A 25,356-nucleotide genomic window follows, 5' to 3' on the forward strand; every position below is an offset into this window, starting at 1 on the left:
TCGATCATCAACGCTCTTTGACCCACCGAGTTCTCCCAGGTCAATTTCAGAGATGTGCGCGAACATGAGAAATATCAAAGCCCTTCTGGTTTCTGGAAATATCACCAAACTAACACATTGGCAGAACAAAAATGTCACTGCATTTCATCATAATCTTTAGGCAAACTAAGCTAAGCCTGTTCAACCAATAAATCATTTATTTATTAAATGTATTATAAATAATAAACATTTTTGTCATTGGCACATAAACAGATTTCATTTAAGACAGTTTGATACAATCTATGCAGACCAATTCCATCCCTAACATCAGTAACCAAATGATACACAACAAGACATCAAGGGAAACGCTATTAAAATATTTATTTACATTAAACTTAAAAAGGCATAGTCTTCATGTACAGATCGGCTTTAAGAAAATGCTTGCAAATAAAAAAAATAAAAAAAAATCAAATAAAAGGAGTAAATGAAAAGAAGTGTTTTAAAAGTTGAAAGTGCTTCCGTTATTAGCTAACTTAAAGGAGTAACTCTCTGAAGTGTTTCCTGGAGCAACTGATTCATCTTCCTCCTGAAAAATAATAGCAGGAGTACACTTAAAATATACAAAGATTATTTTTATGATTCTTTTATATTGTTATAATTTTTGGCGGAACTTTCACAAATTAATCTTATCAAACATGACAAGAGCTACAAAAAGCTCTGGAAATATAAAACAGATGTCAGGATTCCAATTTAGACCTTTTTTGTCATATATGCTGTGTAGCAGCACTGCAAGTGTGGTTTCAGCTGAATAACCTGTAAATTATTTACCATTTGATTTAAAATGTGGTCTCCCTCCAGATGACGATCATTCATGACAATCACATTTGTAATAGTTTTCAATGGCCTAAATTGATAACCATTTTATTTGTGGCCATTATCAAAAGATAATATTCTGGGCTCAGATGCACAATATGCAAAACAGGCCTTACAATGGCTTTTCTAAACACTTACCTCTCCCCCAAAGTATTTTTCAATCAGGTTGAGAGCAGCTTTGTACACCATCTCATTTTCATGTGTCTGCAGAGCTTCAATCTTGTCCAGTCCACCAGACTCCTCTATCTTTAAACACAATTTCTCTGTCTCTCCCATCTTATCTGCAGCCTACAAATCAGCATAATGACAAGTTAAGTTTCAATTGGTGTATTATTGAAAATTAAAAAAAAAAAAATTGAGTGCTCTGTGTGCAGCTATCTGCTGTAAAAACCTTTCATTCGACTTGGAGTACACAGAGAGAGCGTACCATGAAAATATTGGAAATGCCATCCAGGACAACCAATATCATCTTGCCATCTTTGACTGACAGCAAGTTAAGTAAAGGCACAAGGACATTGCACTGAATGAGATACACAATCTGTTCCACTGTCCCACCACTGGTGTAGTTTGTGATGGCCCATACTGCCTCCTTCTGTGTCTTAAAGTCTCCCTGATATAGAAGAACAGAAAGCAAAATGCAAAAAGAACAATTACAATTACGGCATCAAAGAATAGAAAAGACAACAAAGCACAGTATAAGGCTTCTAACCAGCTTGAGAACTTCCACAAGCAGAGGCACCAGGCCAGCGTTGATGACCTCCTGAATTTGTGAGTCCTTCCCTGCTGAGATGTTAGACAGTGTCCACACAGCCTCTTTCTGAATATTGTTCTTTTGATGACGAAGTAACACAGGGAAAGCAGCTAAAGCCCCTGCGTTTAGTACACTCTGGGTCTGCTCATCTGTACCAGTCACTATATTACCCACTGCTCTCAAGGATGGGGTCTGAACAAACAAGAGTTTAGAGATAAGAAAACCAGCCTGTGAACTCTCTTTTAAACATTCATTAACAAAATACAGTATATTAACTCTTAATTAACACATTAATAATATATATATATATATATATATATATATATATATATATATATATATGTGACCCGTCACGGAAACCAGTGACACAAGTCGGCAGCACAACTTGTGAGCAAAATGAGAAACAAGTGTTTTTTTCCAAAATTGGTGATTTCCGCTTTTTGCAGAATCTGTTAGTTGAGATCATGAAGAAGCCTCTCCATGTTTGAGATAACAGTATTGGTATATTTAAAAGCGTACATTTTGAGGTTGAAATCGGCTTGTTTTTCGGAGATTCTAGCATGCAGTAGGGGCGTGTCATTGTCTGTGTGTATTTCCGTACTGAATAGCCGCGCGCTTTTGCCCCGCCCCTAACAGCGTGGCTACTTATTATGCAGCGCTCTAGCCGGCTCTATCTGATATCAAAATTCAATGAAGATGGACGCCGCAAAGAATGTCGCAGACGAAGCTGAACCGTGGCCGTTACAACGAAAATGTTTTGAAGTACTTCTTCGACAAGCCGGATGCTTATGAACAAGCGTTCACTGATTCTGAAGACGATCTGAGCGACGATGAAAGTGGCATGATAAGACTGAATAATATCCCTAATCTACAACTGAGCGAAGATGAAGACGAGGAAGAATGTATCGGACTGGCGTCATGCGAATTATTGGACATTTAGAGGCAAACAGACGCACAGTGCAAACTTCGGAGATGGTTACATCCACAAAGAAGACCCCGACAAAGAGAAAGTGTGCCCGAACGACTTATTTCATTGGAGGCAACGAGATCTGCAAGAATACTTTTCTGTTTCTTATGGGGTGAGTTTCCATAAACATCAAAGTTTGTCGCTTTTTGTTCATTCTAAGAACACGCATACACGTTATCCCATGTTTAGTCCATGTTTACAGGGGGAGCTTTACAGGGGTATGGCTTATCTAAATGAGATGTAAATGAGCCCTATTGTCACTCCCAGCAGCAGAGAGAGGTGAGAACTGCACAATCTTTTGAGGCCGTTTTCTCCCCTTTTAGCTTTTTTGAGTGCCTACCTTCAAATGGCCACAACTTCTCCAAATATTTTCAGATTTCCATGTGTTACAAATCGTTGGAAAGCTTGGAGACTACACTTTCAGAATCTGTGAATAACTCAAAATGCCCCAAACTTTCCGTGATCGGTCACATATATATATATATATATATATATATATATATATATACACACACAGATCATCCACAACATTAATAATATTGTGTAGGTCCCCCCTTATGCTGCCAAAACAGTGCCAACCCGCATCTTATTCTTCTCACTACAATTGTACAGAGTGGTTATCTGAGTTACTGTAGACTGTCAGTTTGAACCTGTCTGGTCATTCACTGTTGACCTCTCTCATCAACAAGGCATTTCTATCTGCAGAACTGCCACTCACTGGATATTTTTGGTTTTTGGCACCATTCTGAGTAAATTATAGAGACTGTTGTGTGTGGAAATCCCAGGAGATCAGCAGCTAAAGAAATACACAAACCAGCCCATCTGGCACCAACAGATGTGCACAACTCATCTTTTAAAAGATCCACAAGTGTTCCTCATGCGATCGGTACATCCCGCAGTCAGACGAGCATGAGAGCTGTGTTCACAGGGCCACACACACGCAGAAGCAGCTCTCATTGAATCTTGTTCCGGCGCAAGCCCCACGGGCCCCCCAACTTCTGATTTAGCATCCTCCTGAGTACAATATGTGCGTGATGAGTTGTTGGAGTGCACAGCCTCATCGCGTTTGGCAGTTCTGACGATGGGGATGACTCCTTATCCCTCGCAGCATCAAATATGACTGGTCCATGGAGGATATTGCCGTCCCTTCCCCCAATGAAGGTAAGGAGCATGCACATCACTGATGCAGAGCTGATTCGCATCCTCTAACATGGGTGGTTTAAGAGCTCACTTTATAGTGATCTCCTCCAACCAAGCCGGAAAGATACAGTAGATTCGGCTTGCCTAAGTTATGAATGTGATGCAAAATGCACACAGTTACATGTTGCTCATCCCCGCCGAGTATGCCAGGATGATAGACAAATACGCTTCAGTGTTGTGCTTTCACAAGAAACAGAAATGTGCCCGCTGCTAGTGACACACCCATTCGCACGTTAATCATCCCCGCCAGGAATGCCAGAATGGTAGACAAATGTGTTTCTGCGTTGTGTTCTCACAAAGAAACAGAAATACGCTTGCTGCTCGTGACACGCACATTCGCACGTTACTTATCCCTGCCGGGAATGCCAGGATGGTAGACAAATGAGTTTCTGCATTGTGTTCTCAAAAGAAACAAATGTGCTCGCAGCTCATGATGCGTACATTCACACGTTAGTCATCCTCGCCAGGAATGCCGGGATGGTAGACAGATGTATTTCTGTGTTGTTATCTCATAAGAAACGGAAATACCCTCGCTATTCATGATCCGTGCATTCACATGTGGCTCATCCTAGCCAGGTATGCCGGGATGGTAGACAGATGTGTTTCTATGTTGTGTTCTCACAAGAAAAAGGAAAGCACTCGCTGCCCATAATGCGCACACTCGCAAGCTACTGGGTATGATGGGATGATAGACAAACGTGTTTTTTGTGTCATTTTTACATGCAATAGAGAAAGTGCTTGTTGCATCTGCTAGAGACGCACTTGCATTTACACACCCTCCTCACTGGAGTTCACTGGGATTTGCATACATGTTTCTGTGTGATAGTTTTCACATAAACAATGTTCTCATAAGAACAAGGCGCTCGCGAGCTGTTTGTTTCCCCTTCCCTCCGGTGTTCGCCAGGAGGCTTCACGCATTCAGTTTCTGTGTATTTTATTCACATAAACTATGTCGCATGAATCAGAAATGTACTTATCGCACCTGCAGGGTTCCCACTCTTTTCAAGGCACAAATTTCCTGGACATTTTCAGTAGGGGTGGGAATCACAAGGTAACTGGTGATATGATAAATTATCATTTAGATAACGCTATGATATTATTGCGATAATTTTTGGCGTATTGCGATTAAAAACTATGATATATTGGGATATTTCACTCAATGTTTCTCATTTGTCTTCATCAGACTTAAGAGAACTGTTTCCAAATCACCAAATGCATTGTTAAATTAATATAAAAGTGCCAATTTACAAAACAAGGCCAAAAGTAACAGTCAGTATCTGGTGTGGCCACCAGCTGCATTAAGTACTGAATTGCATCTCCTCCTCATGGACAACACCAGATTTGCCAGTTCTTGCTGTGAGATGTTACCCCACATTTCCACCAAAGTACTTGCAAGTTTCCAGACTTGACACCCAGTTTAAACCCAGGTCTTATGCCACATAAATCTATATTAGGGAGGGAACCACAGGACAAAAAGTGTATGTATTGTGAGACAAATACATGACAACAGATATACATGATTGGCATCAGTATATTTTCAGTAACAAAGACTATTTACATAAACAAATTAGGTGAATTTCGAGACACACACACACACACACATATATATATATATATATAAACCAGATTCAATGAATTGACATGAAAAACCAGATTAAATGAAAGCTTTCACATATACCAAAGAGAATCACCTGAGCTCACTGAAATGAGCAAAACATTTCTTATGTTTTAGTCCATAGTGGTGATCTATAGTCCTGGCATGAAAGTCACAAGGTAGATGTCCTCAAACGGTCCTTAGTCTAAATAACTCCTTTCTTGAGAATCACACTCCTTGGCATTAATTGTAAGCACACACAAAGGAGTCCTTCTATAAACAAAAACATAACCTAACCTCAGTGTATATAATAAACATAAGCAATATACAAACGCCCATGAAACAAGGAAAAGAAAAAGCATATTACACAGAGCATGAATCACAAACGATTTCCAATCTGGACTCTGAAAGTGGCATGCATGCACCATGAACCATGCTGCTAGCACCAAACACATCTTACTTCTTCTGTTAATAGCTTGCTTATATACAGGAGCTAACAGAGTAACACTCCCCCTAGAGTCATTTAGAAACATTACATAACAAAAAAAATGCCCAATTACCCCGTGGAGGCGGCGGTAGCGGCACATCTCTGCCCAGCGAGTAACATGTACAGTCAGGTCCATAAATATTGGGACATCGACACAATTCTAATATTTTGGCTCTATACACCACCACAATGGATATGTGCCTCCCACTTTTTAAGGGACCAAAAGTAATGGGACAGATTAACAATCATAAATCAAACTTTCACTTTTTAATACTTGGTTGCAAATCCTTTGCAGTCAATTACAGCCTGAAGTCTGGAACGCATAGACATCACCAGAAGCTGGGTTTCATCCCTGGTGATGTTCTGCCAGGCCTCTACTGCAACCATCTTCAGTTCCTGCTTGTTCTTGGGGCATTTTCCCTTCAGTTTTGTCTTCAGCAAGTGAAATGCATGCTCAATCAGATTCAGGTCAGATGACTGACTTGGCCATTGCATAACATTCCACTTCTTTCCCTTAAAAAACTCTTTGGTTGCTTTCGCAGTATGCTTCGGGTCATTGTCCATCTGTACTGTGAAGCGTAAGTTCTGAAGCATTTGGCTGAATATGAGCAGATAATATTGCCCGAAACACTTCAGAATTCATCCTGCTGCTTTTGTCAGCAGTCACATCATCAATAAATACAAGAGAACCAGTTCCATTGGCAGCCATACATGCCCACGCCATGACACTACCACCACCATGCTTCACTGATGAGGTGGTATGCTTTGGATCAAGAGCAGTTCCTTTCCTTCTCCATACTCTTCTCTTCCCATCACTCTGGTACAAGTTGATCTTTGTCTCATCTGTCCATAGGATGTTGTTCCAGAACTGTGACGGCTTTTTTAGATGTTGTTTGGCAAACTCTAATCTGGCCTTCCTGTTTTTGAGGCTCACCAATGGTTTACATCTTGTGGTGAACCCTCTGTATTCACTCTGGTAAAGTCTTCTCTTGATTGTTGACTTTGACACACATATACCAACCTCTTGGAGAGTGTTCTTGATCTGGCCAACTGTTGTGAAGGGTGTTTTCTTCACCAGGGAAAGAATTCTTAGGTCATCCACCACAGTTGTTTTCCGTGGTCTTTTGGTGTTGCTGAGCTCACCGGTGCGTTCTTTCTTTTTAAGAATGTTCCAAACAGTTGATTTGGCCACACCTAATGTTTTTGCTATCTCTCTGATGGGTTTGTTTTGATTTTTCAGCCTAATGATGGCTTGCTTCACTGATAGTGACAGCTCTTTGGATCTCATATTGAGAGTTGACAGATGCAAATAGCACACTTGAAATGAACTCTGGACCTTTTATCTGCTCCTTGTAAATGGGATAATGAGGGAATAACACACACCTGGCCATGGAATAGCTGAGCAGCCAATTGTCCCATTACTTTTGGTCCCTTAAAAAGTGGGAGGCACATATACAAACTGTTGTAATTCCTACACCGTTCACCTGATTTGGATGTAAATACCCTCAAATTAAAGCTGAAAGTCTGCAGTTAAAGCACATCTTGTTCGTTTCATTTCAAATCCATGGTGGTGGTGTATAGATCCAAAAAGATTAGAATTGTGTCGATGTCCCAATATTTATGGACCTGACAGTACATCCTTCCAAACCATGTCAACAAACGTCTGCACTGGCGGGAAAAGCTTACTCAGCAGCAGAACAAGCTGGAACAGCACTACACAATGGCGGTGCTCCAGGGCAGAAAAGAGTGATAAGGAAAAAGACACTATTTTGGATGCTCCATTTTCACCAGTCTGCCTTTTTGGCGGCACTATGAATAAGTTTGCAGAGCGTTACATTGTGATTCAGCAGCAGTCACAGGATATGAGATACTTTATGCCCACACGGAGTATATCACAGCCGGTTCGCCCTCGCTCTGTTTCGAGCCAGTGCCCGACTAAAAGCCCCATACCTGCTGCCTCACAGGCACCTGCTTATCAGCACGCACAGCAAAAGCGCTCCTGACAGGCACAACCCTTTGAAACGGAAAGCAGAGCCTGTGATTCCCTCCGGGTCTGCTCCAAAAAAGGCTAGATTGGAGGGACACAAAACACTGTTCCCCATCTTCCCACTATTGTTAGTCAGGAAAGGGATATTGTTGTTCACAATATTGTTCAAAATGTTGTTTCTGTGTCTTGCACTCAAATAAATGCAATAAAAAAATGCAATAAGTAAAAAGAGAATACAGCATCCGTTGCTGATTTGATGCTGATGTGAGCAAATGCACGAGATGCTCACACATTCTCAATAAAGAGCCCCTTTTTCCTCTTCAAAGCCCACACATTATACGCAACTGCTCGCCTATAGAGAATGTCGCATCATATCATACATGGAGCAAACCAAATTGCCCTCTGTCCCATAACAATAATGCGTAGCGAGCCTAACGGGTATTTCAGAATGGGTGAAAAATTATCGAACATGGTACGGTCCAATTTTGCACACCGGCCATCCCGTTTCAACGGCATTCTGTCTTCCACTGTGTGACAGGGCAGAGGGCTTACTTATCATTTACATTTTACATTTGGCAGACACTTTTATTCAAAGCAACTTACAGAGCCATTATTACAGGGACAATCCCCCCGGAGCAACCTGGAGTTAAGTGCCATGCTCCAGGACACAATGGTGGTGGCTGTGGGGATCGAACCAGTGACCTTCTGATTACCAGTTTACCAGTTATGTGCTTAGACCACTACACCACCACCACTCCAGGCTAATCAAGCCTCAGAGAGGGATACAGGCGACTGGAGACTGCAGTGGGATAGCAAGAGAGATTTTCGGGCAGCTGCCTGACACCTTTGTGTGTTTGTGTCTTTTGGTTTCAGTTTTACATTAAAATATAATTTATTTTGTCAGTTTTCGCCTCCTCCTTGCACATCTAAACCCTTTCACACTGGTGCCGAAAATCTCTCTCTCTCTCTCTGTCCCTCTGCAGTCTCTAGTCTGCCTTTATCCCTCTAGTAGTCTTGATTAGACTGATTAGGGGCCGGGTGTGTAGCATCATGACCCGGCCCCGCCCTGTCAAACAAGGTTTCGTCCGATGACGCACAGGTTGGAGGGGTGGTGTGCAATGGATGCCCAACTTTTGGCACCTGGACAGGTGCGAGGAGGGCGTGGCATATCAACCGCTTAGAGCTATCAGCTGTAATTCTAGCCTTAAAGGCTTTTAGTCAGAAATAGTGAGCTGTCATGTCCTAGTTTGCTCAGTCAACATGACAGTTGTGGCATACATAAACAGCCAAGGCGGAATTAATTCACCGCCACTGTCGAGAATGATGCATCACCTCCTCCTATGGAGCGAGTATCATCTCTCCCTGAGAGTGACATATGTCCCAGGCCGCCTGAATTACAGTGTGGTCCTACTATCACACTAAGGGGTGATACCGGGCGAATGGAGACTTCATCCTCAAACTATACTGAGGATTTGGGAAATATTCGGCCAAAACAGAAATCAATCAATTTGCCTCAGTGGAGAATGCCCACGGTCCCCTCTGTTTTTCGAACTCCCAAACTCCGCTGGGAAGGGACGCAATGGCACACAAATGGCCGGCAATACACATTTATGCGTTTCCTCCAGTATGCCTGATCCAATCTATCATATGCAAAGTCAGAGAGGACAAGGAAACAGTTCTATTAGTTACACCGAAATGGCCAACCAGCCATGGTTTCTGGAAATGATGGGGATGCCGTACAGATCACCATGGGAAATACCACTAAGGAGGGATCTCCTCTCTCAGGCGCAAGGCACAATCAGGCATCCCCAGTCCCAGCTGTGGAACCCGCATGTGTGGCCCCTGAACGGAGCACACTACACGCACCAGAACCAACGTGTTCAGTCACAAACACCATTTTACAAGCCAGAGCACCGTCCACAAAATGCCTAAATGGAAGGTTTTTGCTGATTGGTGTCTCTTACATAGAAAGGACCCAGTAACCTGCCCCATACATGAAATTCTACTATTTCTTCAAGAGCGATTAAATGCAGGACTCACCCATCAACGCTCAAAGTGTATGTGGCAACTATGTCTGAGTATCACACACATGAAACCAGCACCTCTATAGGCAAGCATGATTTAAATAAAGTTCCTTAAAGGTGCAAGAGGATGAAACCCACCTTGGCCGGCTACAGTCCTGACTTGGGACTTAACTTTCGCAGGGCCACCATTCGAGCCTTTGGATTCTGTTGATTTGCGCCTTCTCTCCATTAAGACCACACAACTGCTGGCTCTGGCTTCAGAAAAATGGATAGGTGACATGCATGCACTATCAGTTGACAATTCATGTCAAGTTTGGCCCTGGACATTCAAGAGCCATTGTCAAACCCAGGAAAGGCTATGTACCCAAGGTCCTTTGCCATGACATTCAAAATTGAGCTCAGGTGCATCATGTTTCTACTGATCATCCTTGAGATGTTTCTACAACTTGATTGGAGTCCACCAGTGGTAAATTCAGTTGATTGAACATGATTTGGAAAGGCACACACCTGTCTATACAAGGTCCCCACAGTTAACAGTGCATGTCAGAGCACAAACCAAGCCATGAAGTCCAAGGAATTGTCTGTAGACCTCAGAGACAGGATTGTATCGAGGCACAGATCTGGGGAAGGGTACAGAAAACTTTCTGCAGCATTGAAGGTTCCACTGAGCACAGTGGCCTCCATCATCAGTAAACGGAAGTTTGGAACCACCAGGACTCTTCCTAGAGCTTGCTGCCTGACCAAACTGAGCGATCGGGGGAGAAGGGCCTCAGTCAGGGAGGTGACCAAGAACCCGATGGTAACTCTGACAGAGCTCCAGCGTTTCTCTGTGGAGAGAGGAGAACCTTCCAGAAGAACAACCATCTCTGCAGCACTCCACCAATCATGCCTGTATGGTAGACTGGCCAGACAGAAGCCACTCCTCAGTAAAAGGCACAAGACAGCCCGCCTGGAGTTTGCCAAAAGGCACCTGAAGGACTCTCAGACCATGAGAAACAAAATTCTCTGGTCTGATGAAACAAAGACTGAACTCTTTGGCCTGAATGGCAAGCATCATGTGTGGAGGAAACCAGGCAACGCTCATCACCTGGCCAGTACCATCCCTACAGTGAAGCATGGTGGTGGCAGCATCAAGCTGTGGGGATGTTTTTCAGCAGCAGGAACTGGAAGACTAGTCAGGATCGAGGGAAAGATGAGCACACAGCCAAGATAACAAAGGAGTGGCTATGGGACAACTCTGTGAATGTCCTTGATTGGCCCATCCAGATCCCGGACTTGAACCCGATTGAACATCTCTGGAGAACTGAAAATGGCTGTGCACCAAAGCTCCCCATCCAACCTGATGGAGCTTGAGAGGTCCTGCAAAGAACAATGGGAGAAACTGCCCAAAAATAGGTGTACCAAGCTTGTAGAATTATACAAAAAAAAAAACTCTAGTATAACAAAGTATTGAGCAAAGGCTGTGAATACTTATGTACATATGATTTATTTTGTTTTTTATTCTTTATAAATTTGCAAAGATTTCAAACAAACTTCTTTCATGTTGTCATTATGGGGTATTGTTTGTAGAATTTTTAGGAAACTAATTAATTTAATCCATTTTGGAATAAGGCTGTAACATAACAAAATGTGGAAAAAGTGAAGTGCTGTGAATACTTTACGAATGCACTGTACGTTGAGCGCACCCACCAGTTCAGACTGTCTGATCAGCTCTTTATATGCTATGGAGGATGCACAAAAGGAATTTTCGTCTCCAAGCTAAGACTTGTCAATTACCCTGGCTTGTGAGTCACAGGGTCAGACTTGCCCAATTGGTGTTAAAGCACACATGGGCATGGACGAATTGTGTGTCCTTACAAGACATATGTTTAGCAGCAGGATGGTCCTCTCAAAACACATTTGCAAGGTTTTAAAACCAAGACGTAACATCTCTTTCTTCACAAGTCATCTCTGTTTAGAGCACTTGCTATTCATTGGCCATATAAATCTATACTTATGCCCTTCCCTTTAAGTACAGGCTCCCCATCATTACACAACTGCCTGCATTCAGGCCGTTATAATGAACAAAAAGTCACAAGCACTTTCATTATAAATAAACTCCCTTCCCGACTTGGTTAATTATACTATATGACTAGTTCATATATTCGTTATGAGTGCTCTCCTCCTGGCCATCATGAGGATCACTCACTGCCGCATGCTCATGTCGGTCGTCATCCATAAGACTGAGCCGCCATGTTTCCTCTCTGGGAAGTTATGTTGTGTAGTGTGCCGTGATGGGATTCTGTTTCCCATATGCGTTACTACGCAATGTCAAGACGACTGAGTCATAAGGGAATGTCTCGGTTACGTACGTAACCTCGGTTCCCTAAGCCGATGGGAACAAGACATTGCACACGCTAGCAGCACCACAAGACTCAGTGTTCTTGAGGCACGAGCGATGCGCTCCTTGTTCTCAGTCAGAAATTCTGAGGAAATTGTGTCTGTGCACCTGTTTTTAATAGCGGTCAGTTTTAAGCCAAAACAGGGGGGGCTCAAACACCATAGCCAATATTAGAATATTGGCATTATTATAGAGAGGTTTCAAGTAGGTTGTGTATGAAGACACTCCCCATATGCGTTACTACGCAATGTCTCGTTCCATTCATCTCAGGGAACCGAGGTTATGTACATAAACGAGACCGTTTCCAGTCATGAAATAGACATGGAAAATATGAAAAATATCTAAATGTCCTGGAAAATAATTATTTGTCCTGGAAACTATTTTAGAATAATAAAACGGTTTGACGGTGTTGCTAGCAAGGTTTTAATTTTATATACATGATAATGATAGGGATTCATATACACAAATTTGTATAGTTTTGTCACTGCCGCAGGCGCACTGTAAAACAAAGTCAACGGTTAAGGACGCTTGATGATTACAGCTGCGCCAATGGTGTGTTGGCAATCGCGGTCCAACCAAGGCAGATCACTTAATCGGTTACAGTTACAGCAGCGCGTGCACAGTGAGAAGCGGCACTTGTGTAATGACGTGTTCACACATCCTTCATAAGCGGGTCTCGTTTGACGTTCACATTGGCCGAGTCTCTTCTACGAGAAACAGCAGCACCTTTGCACAGAAAATAAAGTTATCTGTGGGATCCTACGCCAGATTTTTTCTTTAATAAAGTCATAAGCTGAGGTTATTGCTGCATCAAGGACAACAGCAGGCAGTCACATGTACCATATTTATCAGCAAACTTGGTTGTGCTAGGTTAATGTTGTGTAAACTGTATACCTATATACACAGAATGGCAAAAGGTCTGGCAGTTTATTATTTTTTTCATTAAGTTTTATTGAGTTTACTTGCATGCAGACATATAAATTGTAGTGTACTATAGGTTTGATTTGAATAAATTTTTTACTCGCTTGTGTGTCTTTTCTATAATCTCCTGATTATTTTAGTGTTGTACTGCACCCAGAGCCGCTAAGCTCCGTGTAAGCCAAGCTGCAAAAATAGGCTTGACGCCAAAACTATCCACTTATTGCCGCATCTTGAACGCGTCACCTCATGACTCCCGCTTGCCATCCGAACAGTGTAATCTGATAATATGGGCACAAAATGAAAACACGCTGCTCACGCCTCATTCACGGAGGATGTACCAACAGACTTGAATGAGAGGCGCATGTTGTTCATTTACTTTAGCATCGGCATGCGAGTCTGCCTTGTTCATAACAGAGAGAAAAGGGCAGAAGAGCTATCAATGCATAAAAGTTACTGATGTTTATACGCATTGTGGGCCTTCACATGTCATACCATACACATGACATAGTTTACACTGTGCACACCTCCCACTTTCTTGTGTGGCAAACTCGTAAATTCACCCCACCCTGACGCTTTCTGCAGCGCTTGTTATGTGGAGGGCAAAGCACCGCTTGATGCTGGTGTTGAGTGGAGCGTTGATGTCTCGACTCAACTCAACTCATGTGAAATTAACTTTACAATCACGAAAGGACATTGTTGAAACTCAAAATTATTATTATACGTCTAATACTGTTGTCTTCTCTGATATAAGTCATGCTCAGCAGTTCAAATACTGTAGGAAAATGATACAGCACATTTGCTTTGTTTTTATGATGCTTAAACATTCTACTGAAGTCAGTAGATTTGACATGCACATTTTAATAAAGGACAAGGTAAGGACATTATTTATACTCATTATTATTATTATTAGACTATTATTGTCGTCTTTTTGGATGAAAATTATAGATCTGCATTGTTTTTACAATGCTAAAAGACTTTAAAATATCTTAGCAGATTTCGGTAATGAACATCTCAAAATGATTCAATGGCTCACTCATTGCACATAAGACACTCATTTGTCACCATCTAGTGGTATCTCCAGAAGGGGTCACTGAACTAATAAATTAATGAAACGGAACAAATTTGTGAAACAGAAGCGAGCCACACCAAAATAACTTATTTTTCCCGCTAATTCTGCACATTTGTGCAGATAATTTTCTATACTTGAATAATTAAAATAACTTAAGTTGGTGCTTTTAGCTTATTCTTTACAAAAATAACCCCAGAAAATATATTGATGAATCAGTGAGTCTCACCTGTTTTGACCCTCATGAGTTTGCATCCCTGTGAGTTATAAACTTTAGAAAACGATGACAGTTGGACCACTATTTTTTTTTTTCCCCACACTGGGTTAGATTCGGTATTAATGCCTCAGGATGTTAATTAATTTTCATTAATTTAATGATTGGGAGTCAGCTTATACCGCAGATACCACATGTAGAAACATGGAATCTAGTCATAAAAATTACATTAGTAATAAAACACAGTTTGTCATGGAATATGACATTTGTACAAAATTAATGATTGTATATACAATTAATCACATTAAAATTGTGATATGTCTTAGTGTGATAATTAAACTAACAAAGTCTCAGATTTAATTGAATAAATAATCTGTAAGTGATGCGTGCTTCAACATGAATGTGTAGAGCCAGCCACTCAATGAAAACACCTCAGCATGATCATCAAACACGCTCCTGTGTGTGTGAGATGACAGTCAGCACTCTGAAGTGCACAGCACATACGGACTATGTAGTTATTTAATCAAATCACAGCTTTACAGGAATTATCTATCACACTGGGCCATGGAACATATTGCTTATCTGGAGGTGAGAAACTACCACAAAAATAAAACACAGAAATGGAAAAAAAATAAGAAGCTTGATTTAAATGGATGCTATTGCTTAAAAATTACACTTGTTGGATGCATAAAATATCCTGAAAATGTCATAGAAAATTGTGCCTTGAAAAGAGTGGGAACCCTGACAAATGTGTTTGTGTGTATTGTCTTCACATAAACAGGGTTCTCACAAAAAAAGAGAAGGTGCTTGAATGTGTGAGACACATGCACTTTTACAGGTTGCCATTTCACCACCGGAGTTTGCCGGGATGATACACAAATGTCACACCCCACACACAATGATCAACCGCTTCCCTATGGCAAGCGGCACTCTGTCTCCTGTAGTGAGCGAATCAATAAGCCCACCGTTTCGCTGCACAGATGCATGGTGAGCCCTTACGGGTGTGTCAAATTGGGTGCTATTTAACAGGGCTATACGATTCAGTTTGTACGCCGTCAACCTCGTTTCAACGGCGTTCTGCCATCTGTGGTTCCACTACAGGATGCGCCGGTATTACAAGCAAAAATTAACAATCTCCTCACGAAGAATGCGATAGAGTCTTTCCCGGACTGCAATGCCACAGCGGGGTTTACAGACGTTATATTCTCATTTCAAAGAAAGGTGGCAGGCTCCGGCCAATTTTAGATCGGAGATGCTTGAATCGTGCCCTCGCAAAGCACCCAATCAAAATGTTAACTCAGAAAAAGGTCTTCCCGCACATCCGTCCACAGGACTGGTTGCATCAATAGACATTAAGGACGTGTACTTTCATGTATGAATTTTGCCGCGTTCTGAGTGCACGCTACATCAAAGCAAGATGCTCGAGACACCCAAACATAATGACTGTATAATATCTATTTCAAATTACAAATATTTTTGGGATATTTGATAAGTCAAAAATCAAGCATTTTCAAGGAAGATATTCAAAATTCAAGCATATCTCAAAACTTAAAAACCTAACTGTGAAAATCAGAGTGTCAGGTTCAAAATGGACTGAGATGTCAGTAAGCGCACCACAATAGCGATATCCCCACATCCAAGGAGCTGTGCCAAACGAGTCACAAGACCAGCTTGTACCACCAGCTCAATGCGCTCATTGGGCCCATCAGTTAGGTAAGAAACAGCCCAGCAAGTGTCAGCCAGAACCTCTCTGTCATCATGCTGAAGAAGCCGGAGCAGTGCAGGCAGCAATTTCACAACTGCAGCCATCGGTGGAGCTGGGTCTTTATTTCTACACAGGTTTGAGAGAGTCCAGGTGACATTCCTTAGGTAGCTGAGCTAAAGAGGAGCAATGGATGGAGTATAATTAACTGTGAAGAGACAAATCTTATAAATCTGCTGAGGGACTACAGGGCTCCTAAAATTAGAAGCAAGTATAGTCAAGATAAAATTTTAGTTGAAAGAACTCACTTTGTAGTTAGACAGGTCAGAGATGCCAAGAAGAGATACCAGTTGATCTACGGCCCCATGCATGATCACTTTGTCTCTGTATGCTGCCCCATCACCTTAAAAACAAATCAAAAAGTACACCAGAACTGCACGGGAGTCTGGCCTTAAACAAAGCCTGAACTATCAGGTCACTGAAAATTGCACACGCTCACTAAACATTTTCTTCCTTTTAACTTTTCTACTAAAACTACAGCAAATTAGAACGCAAATCAATTCTGCACCTGCAATGTTACCCAGTGCCCAGATGACTTGCTCACTGATGTGAGGATGAGGTGAGGAAATCAGAATGATGAAGGCAGGGATTGCACCGCCCTCCACCACAGCCTTGGTCTGCTCTGAAGTCCCAGAGGCAATATTGGTAAGGGCCCAGGCTGCCTCAAATTGGATTGGAGGACACTCAACCAATTCCAGAAAACTCACAAATTTAGCAACAAGGCCAGCATCCACAATCTGGTCGATTGGGGGATTCTTTTCTCTTGAGAGTAGCTTCCTGTGGACATCAATAGAGTGCAACAGTTTTTTTTTTCATTAGAATTTCATAAAGTACTTCATAAAAGAGGTCTACACCATGAACCAATCCAGGTTAATTACATAATTGCAAACTTTAATTTAATTGGAATTTTTTTTTTTTAAATATGAAGACAAGACTGTGTCCGTTAAGGGATAGTTCATCCAAAAATTTACATTTTCTTATCATTTACTCATCCTCATGCCATACCAGATTTGCATGACTTTTTTTCTCAGAATACAAATTAAGATTTGTAGAAGGATATCTAAATCTGTAAGTTCATACAATGCAAGTGAATGGTGGCCAGAGATTTGAATCTCCAAACCTCTGTATAAAAGTAATCCAAAAGACTCCAATGGTTAAATCCATGTCTTCAGAAATGATAAGATAGGTGTGGGTGAGAAACAGATCAATATTTAAGTACATTTTTACTATAAATCTCCACATTCTTCTTCTTTTGCCGATTTACATTCTTTGTGCAAATCACCGCCTACTGGTCAGGGCTGGTCAAAGGTGGAGATTTATAGTAAAAAAGGATTGTTTTTCACCCACATCTATCCTATTGCTAAAGAAGACAGGGATTTAGTCACTGGAGTCATATGGATTACTTTTTTGCTGTCTTTGTGATTTTGAAATTTCATAGTTCTGGTCATGTGGTGATATATTAAAATATATCTTAAAATGTTTATCTACTGATGATTTTCGATATATATCTCAATAATTATTAATTTGCTCTGAAATGGCTGAAAAGTGTTAAGACATTAAATGAAAATCTATTAAAAAATAATTTGTTTTTCACTAAATAAACAAAAGGGAGAGCGAAATTCTATTATTTTCATTGATAAGACATTTATATTTATATTTCATATACAATGATTCATAGTAGATTCATGAAAAGCATTAGTTACCTTCAATCTGTTTTGCAATTTTTACATCGTCATCAAACTTTTTGTGATAATATAGTTAATATTCTAAATATACCCCAGCCCTAATTGTCTGGACCTACAGGGCTGTGATATCCTTCTACAAATCTTAATTTGTTTACTGTAGAAGAAAGTCATACACGTCTATTATGGCATGACAGCGAATAAATGTGAATTTACTTTTTTGTGTGAACTATCCCTTAATCGTCTTGAATGAAAAAATTAACAACAATACCATGAAGTACTGCAAATGACGTAACCAAATTGACAATGAAAAAATATAAAGCTATTGATAAGTTTTGAATCAATATATTTAAGATGTATTGCAAAATATTCAGATATAAACACAAATACAAGCAAAAGAGTGTAGGGAGACTGACTTGACTGCATCATTTGCAGTGTGTCATGGAAGTGGACGGGCGCTGTTGGACTATTTATTCTCCCATTTTTCTCCAAATTTGGCATGCCCAATTCCCAAAGTGCTTTTAAGTCCTTGTGGTCACGTAGTGATTCGCCTCAATCCGGGTGGCAGAGGACAAATCTCAGCTGCCACGTGGCTTGTTGAGCGCGTTGCCACGGAGACATAGCACGCTTCACTCCATCCACCGCTACACCAAAGCTCAACTCACCACGCACCCCACCAAGAACAAACCACATTATAGCGACCACAAGGTGGTTACCCCATGTGACTCTACTCTCCCTAGCAACCGGGCCAATTTGGTTGCTTAGGAGACCTGGCTGGAGTAAATCAACTGTTGGGCTCTTTTGAGGATTTTAGTTTATTATGATTCTCTGATTGGTGGATTTTTTATTTTTTTTGCTGGATCACAGATAGTGTAGTTCTTTACCAAGAATTCTGCTATTACCTAAAAAATGCATTGAAATAACATGGACTGCTGGCTAAAACGGAAGCATACCATCAATTAACAACCTCAGAGCTCACGGCAGGTCAGACTTTATAGGTTTATAAGTTTAAAATAAATAATCAATTCCCCTATGGAAAAAAAAAAAAATAACAATGGAATTTTTCATTTCAGAACCAGACAGTTGTGCACCATTACAAATGGGTGTCATATTTGTCATCAAGATGTAACATATACTTCAAGACCAAAGACATCCATAATGGATGAACTTGAACTTCATGAAGGATGAGGGCACTGTGTGATGTATGACTATATACAAACGCTGGACATTATAAAAATGTTCGAACTTCGAAATCAAGTGCATCCTCTGTGACAGCAATTTCCAAGTGGTGCATTCTGTTTTGAAATGTCCCCTACCTTGCCGCTTGTGTGGCTTGTAACTGATGATCGAGGGTTTGGCTGTTTATGCCCCAGAAAATCTCCTCGATGCTCCAGTGCTGTGATGACTGAGTTAAAGTAAAGGAATTTGTTTAATTTAAAACTTGATATTTAGATGACTTTAATATAGAGTGACATACAGTACACGTACTACACAGACAGACTAGAGTAACCTGAGCATAAGTGTATTAAACACTTAAAAAATGGATGGATGCTGCATCATTCAAACACAGATTTTCAGTTAGCAATGCCATTGTAGAAATTCCCTATGCATAGTAAACCAGGATTAATTGAATCCATGAGTGAATGTGTCTAATAACAGGGCAGTTACAGAGATGAGGCGAGTAGTATTAAGCTGGTCATGTGATTGTAACATGGCTGTCCCCATGAGGTGCCCCTGCTCCATATAGAATAAAAGAGCTATTAATAGGTTACTGATATGACTGAACTCTGGTCATAATTGTATACATGTTCTTCTCTAGAGGTAAAACGTTTTAAATGAGGAAATAAATTAATGAGTGCACCTTTAATTAGGGTGACCAGAAGTCCCTCTTTTCGACTGGAGCTGTCCCTGTTTTTACTGCATGTTCAAAACAGTCCACAAAGTGAAAATACATGGCAAAAAAGCAGCTATTGAAGTCTACTGTTTATTTTGACCAACAGAGGGGGATGCTCGCTATTTCAGCTTTAAATCATTCCTTTACTGATTACTTGTTCGCGCCAGTTTTGCCATTAAGAACTGGACCAGTGAGCAAGCGCAATTGAAAAGAATCATCATCATTGTTATCAGTTTCGAGGTGAGGCACATACTAGCTATGTTATAAAGAAATTATGTTATGTATTATATAAAATTAATAATACAACATTAATAACATGGGAAAAATAAATTAAATGTATAATAAAGTATCTGCAAAGAACAATAATTTTAAGTCAGCACATACAGCATAGATTACTTTGCGCTTGCTGGGTAAGAAGTGTCGGAAAAGAAGCATCATAATGCATAAAAATTTATAAAAATAAAAGGTATAATTAAGAAAAACAGGTCCATAGGATATACAATGTGAGATAAGTGATAGACACAGTTAGGTCAAATAGTGTAATAATAGTAATGACTAGGGCTGTCAATCGATTACAAATTTTAATCGAATTAATTACATGGTGTTCCGATTAATTCATCGAGATTAATCGCATTTATAAATATTTGCTGAGAAACCCCCTAATATAACAATAATTCAATATATAATGATGAAATAATTATACATAGTTATCTTTAAATATATATAAAAAAAAATAAAAAATAATATATATATACAGTGAGGAAAATAAGTATTTGAACACCCTGCTATTTTGCAAGTTCTCCCACTTGGAAATCATGGAGGGGTCTGAAATTGTCATCGTAGGTGCATGTCCACTGTGAGAGACATAATCTAAAAAAAAAAATCCAGAAATCACAATGTATGATTTTTTAACTATTTATTTGTATGATACAGCTGCAAATAAGTATTTGAACACCTGTCTATCAGCTAGAATTCTGACCCTCAAAGACCTGTTAGTCTGCCTTTAAAATGTCCACCTCCACTCCATTTATTATCCTAAATTAAATTCACCTGTTTGAGGTCGTTAGCTGCATAAAGACACCTGTCCACCCCATACAATCAGTAAGAATCCAACTACTAACATGGCCAAGACCAAAGCGCTGTCCAAAGACACTAGAGACAAAATTGTACACCTCCACAAGGCTGGAAAGGGCTACGGGGAAATTGCCAAGCAGCTTGGTGAAAAAAGGTCCTCTGTTGGAGCAATCATTAGAAAATGGAAGAAGCTAAACATGACTGTCAATCTCCCTCGGACTGGGGCTCCATGCAAGATCTCACCTCGTGGGGTCTCAATGATCCTAAGAAAGGTGAGAAATCAGCCCAGAACTACACGGGAGGAGTTGGTCAATGAACTGAAAAGAGCTGGGACCACCGTTTCCAAGGTTACTGTTGGTAATACACTAAGACGTCATGGTTTGAAATCATGCATGGCACGGAAGGTTCCCCTGCTTAAACCAGCACATGTCAAGGCCCGTCTTAAGTTTGCCAATGACCATTTGGATGATCCAGAGGAGTCATGGGAGAAAGTCATGTGGTCAGATGAGACCAAAATATAACTTTTTGGTCATAATTCCACTAAGCATGTTTGGAGGAAGAAGAAAGATGAGTACCATCCCAAGAACACCATCCCTACTGTGAAGTATGGGGGTGGTAGCATCATGCTTTGGGGGTGTTTTTCTGCACATGGGACAGGGCGACTGCACTGTATTAAGGAGAGGATGACCGGGGCCATGTATTGCGAGATTTTGGGGAACAACCTCCTTCCCTCAGTTAGAGCATTGAAGATGGGTCAAGGCTGGGTCTTCCAACATGACAATGACCCGAAGCACACAGCCAGGATAACCAAGGAGTGGCTCTGTAAGAAGCATATCAAGGTTCTGACGTGGCCTAGCCAGTCTCCAGACCCAATCCAATAGAGAATCTTTGGAGGGAGCTCAAACTCCGTGTTTCTCAGCGACAGCCCAAAAACCTGACTGATCTAGAGAAGATCTGTGTGGAGGAGTGGGCCAAAATCCCTCCTGCAGTGTGTGCAAACCTGGTGAAAAACTACAGGAAACGTTTAATTGCAAACAAAGGCTACTGTACCAAATATTAACATTGATTTTCTCAGGTGTTCAAATACTTATTTGCAGCTGTATCATACAAATAAATAGTTAAAAAATCATACATTGTGATTTCTGGATTTTTTTTTTTAAATTATGTCTCTCACAGTGGACATGCACCTACGATGACAATTTCAGACCCCTCCATGATTTCTAAGTGGGAGAACTTGCAAAATAGCAGGGTGTTCAAATACTTATTTTCCTCACTGTATACACATACATACATACACACACATTTTTTTTTTTAAATATTCAGATAATTAAATGAATTACATTCTTGTAGCAGAAGAGTTAATCATTGATAAGATGATACAAAAAGCGGCTTTAGAATACAATGTATTGTTTACTACCATATTATTGATCATAAGTCAATAATCGACATACAGTTCACAGCAATCCATTTCACAAGTGAATTTGTCAATCAGTTGGACATTTATTATGAGGGCTTATTTAAGGACCCGTCAATTTACACCTGCGTCAGACATGCTTGTGTAGTGTCTCGGGTGCTTTGCGTCATAAACATCAAATGTTTAGGTCACTGTGTCAAGTTAAATATAGTTTAATACTCTTTAATCTTTAAATACATCTTGAGATCCCTTAGTTCGCATTTGCGCTCCATCCAGTGTTTTGAACGCAAGAACGTAACGCATGTCTGTGTTGTTCTGTCTGCTGGATGTTTGTTTTGTTCACTGTATAAACTGTACATTGCTCTTACAGTTGAAATTTCAATTAGTACTGCCCTCTGGAGTAAAAGTGGTACTACAAGCTTGCATTTCTCAAAGCATTGCGATTAATTGCATACATTTTTTAATGCGTTATTTTTTGTAAAATGAATGGCACAGAATTAACGTGTTAAATCGACAGCCCTAATAATGACATGTCTTGTCAGCCTATTCTTTACCTATATCTTTGCCAAATAATTTTTTACGTGGCTTGTACACATCATGGCAGTTTCCTGGTGAAATGAACACTAGAGGCACTAGAGGTTTAGGGTAGGGGGGTAGGTTTTTGTTGTCAATAGACCAGAACATTTAACTCTATTTTAGCACTACACTGGGGACATTTAACCTTGGAACTGCTGCGATTTAAGGAGCCACATAATATAATTTATCAAAAAAATATTTTATATCTTTGTGATATTACTATAAAAAAATCCCCAATAATATGAGGCACATAAGAGGGGCAATCAGCCCTTCAGAAATTAATTTCAGGACCTGATATAATACATAGTGAAAGTGTTTCATATAATTTTTGTAATGCTGGGGAAAATGGTAAAAGTAGCTCATTTCATTTGAAATTCCTCTGCCAGCTTGCCAGCAAGCAAGCTAGCAGCCTACCGTCTTACTTTTAGGAAAGTACCAGATAATGGTGAAGGAAAAGAGGAGAAGTGAAGGAATTTGAGAAGAGAGTGATGAGTGTGACCAAGTGTCCCTGTACTGTGGAGTCAGCTGCAATAGTTCCTATATTCAACCATTGTTTATATAGGTTTTAGTTCACTTTCATGTCACCTACTGTATACAGTGTAGAAAAGAATGAATTCATATGTAACATAACATATTCAACACATTCAACAGTGTATGTAGTTCACAGTACTACAATCACCATGGTTAAAATATATAACATCCGAATTGTCCCCCTTTTTTAGATAAGTGACATAAAATTTAAATTACATTTTTACCACTGAACTAGAAATGTCCCCATTTTTCGTTTCAGAAATCTGGTCCCCTTACCTTTCATTAATAACAGTCGTAATTCAACCCACCCAGGGTTTTGAACCTAAAACCTTGTGTCACCAGGCTACAACACCCACTCTCATGCAGTAATTAAAGCCTTCTCAACTCTACCTGTGCATTCTGGGTCTGTTCTTTTGTTGAAGAGGCAGCATCATCTGAAACACAGTTGACATTTCTCCTTTTCAACATCTGATCATCTTTCTTTGCCTTTCGGAGCTCCACATTGACTTCGATTCTCCTTCGTCTTAATTCCTACAATTGAAAATTAAACCCGGTCACAAATACTAACGAATCAGTACCACACATAGCCTGCTGAATTGATGAAGGGCTTACATTAGCATCTTTTCCTTTATTTTTAAACTGATTAAGGCGGGTGACACTGTCACTTCCGGTAGAAGTCATTTTGCTCTGTTGGAAGTAAATGAAAGGATTTGATCATAAATTTGAATACACACAACGTGATAGATAAAGACGATTGTGATTTCCGGCTACATTTGAGCCGCTTTCCAACCATGTGGTGTAATTTACACAATAATAGACTCGATTAAGAAAGTCTTTCACCTTGCATACCACCGATACAAACTTAAAATAGCTGCGATGAGACGCATTAACTAATACTAGCAACCGAAATTGAAAAGTTAACAACGATTTTAGAACAACGCTCAACGCACTTACCAGTTCCTCGTTCTTAATACCGGCGGTGACGCATTGATGGGCGATACTACAACGATGCAAGAATAACAGTGATTGGACATAGTTTCTTGACATGCCCAACCACCGTTCCTTTCTGAACTGCGTCGTTAATACGATTTGATACGAAAAAAACACACAAACGTGGTTTCTATGGAAACTGAAAGTTCTCGCGAGATTTTACCTCATAAGTTCACAGAAAAAGACACTACCGCCACAATAATGTTGTTGTACAATTGTCTGTGGATGGTCGTCAACTTCAAGCTTTGTACAGAAAATACACTAAGAGCGGTGAAAAACACTGACATGATACAGTTGGAGCCTAAAGCAACCTGTCAATAGAGCTCATTTCTGGTAGTGACATCCAGAAATTGTCCAATCACGGCACGCATCGCTACCAAGAATCTTTCGAAGAATTAACCAATCAGACGCTTGTCACTACCTTGTTTCTACCAAGAATTGACCAATCACGGCCCATTCCGTTACTTGGAATTTTCGATAAATTGGCCAATGAGGTGCGCGTCTCTACCTGGTTGCCAAGAGGCGGACCAATCAGCAGAAGAGCGATGCTGGAGCGGGTGTTATAATAAACATTTCGTTCGGCGCACAAGTGTTTCTTCTGATTCGAGATTATTACTGCAAATCCTTTGTTTTTGACGACGTTGAAACAGAGGTAAGTTTCTCCCTCTCTCTCTATATATATATTTAGACAGTATATAAATGCACGTATATGTGTATTGTACTTTACTGTAAGACCTGTAAACATACGCATATCCAACGCTAAGCATTTAAAAGTACTTTAAACTTTCAGAACGGGTACCACACAAAATAAAATATAAATATCTTCTTTGCCCAACCACATAAGCCCGGTTATTTTTTGTAATATTGAGGAGAAATGCTCTTATTTCAATGAATAGTATAATAATTGTTTTTGTTCGACAACGCTTTTATACAAAGCATAAAGCTTAACCCTATAAAGCCTAAATAATGAAATAATAGGCAGAAAATACA

At 40.3% G+C, this 25,356-nt stretch overlaps 1 protein-coding gene across 3 annotated transcripts in view; it reads right to left on the minus strand.

Annotated features, from left to right (window-relative positions):
* Positions 1 to 245: 245 nt before the first annotated feature.
* The window catches only part of LOC127653642 (importin subunit alpha-1-like), an 86,998-nt gene continuing 61,887 nt past the window's right edge, over positions 246 to 25,356 (minus strand). The window contains exons 1-11 of one of the 3 annotated variants that reach the window (XM_052140409.1): positions 24,331 to 24,524; positions 23,989 to 24,063; positions 23,767 to 23,907; positions 19,204 to 19,292; positions 16,714 to 16,982; positions 16,454 to 16,548; positions 16,058 to 16,321; positions 1,562 to 1,795; positions 1,280 to 1,462; positions 991 to 1,140; positions 246 to 565 (exon numbers count right to left, since the gene is read on the minus strand). In XM_052140409.1, the coding sequence (XP_051996369.1) occupies positions 479 to 565; positions 991 to 1,140; positions 1,280 to 1,462; positions 1,562 to 1,795; positions 16,058 to 16,321; positions 16,454 to 16,548; positions 16,714 to 16,982; positions 19,204 to 19,292; positions 23,767 to 23,907; positions 23,989 to 24,063; positions 24,331 to 24,423 (1,680 nt within the window). In that variant the 5' untranslated portion in view covers positions 24,424 to 24,524 and the 3' untranslated portion in view covers positions 246 to 478. Of the gene's footprint in view, positions 566 to 990; positions 1,141 to 1,279; positions 1,463 to 1,561; positions 1,796 to 16,057; positions 16,322 to 16,453; positions 16,549 to 16,713; positions 16,983 to 19,203; positions 19,293 to 23,766; positions 23,908 to 23,988; positions 24,064 to 24,330; positions 24,526 to 25,356 lie in introns of those variants that run through there. The other 2 variants (XM_052140410.1, XM_052140411.1) reach the window with 2 other exon arrangements.

Source organism: Xyrauchen texanus, chromosome 13 (genome assembly GCF_025860055.1).
Source record: "Xyrauchen texanus isolate HMW12.3.18 chromosome 13, RBS_HiC_50CHRs, whole genome shotgun sequence".
Lineage (NCBI taxonomy): Eukaryota > Metazoa > Chordata > Actinopteri > Cypriniformes > Catostomidae > Xyrauchen > Xyrauchen texanus.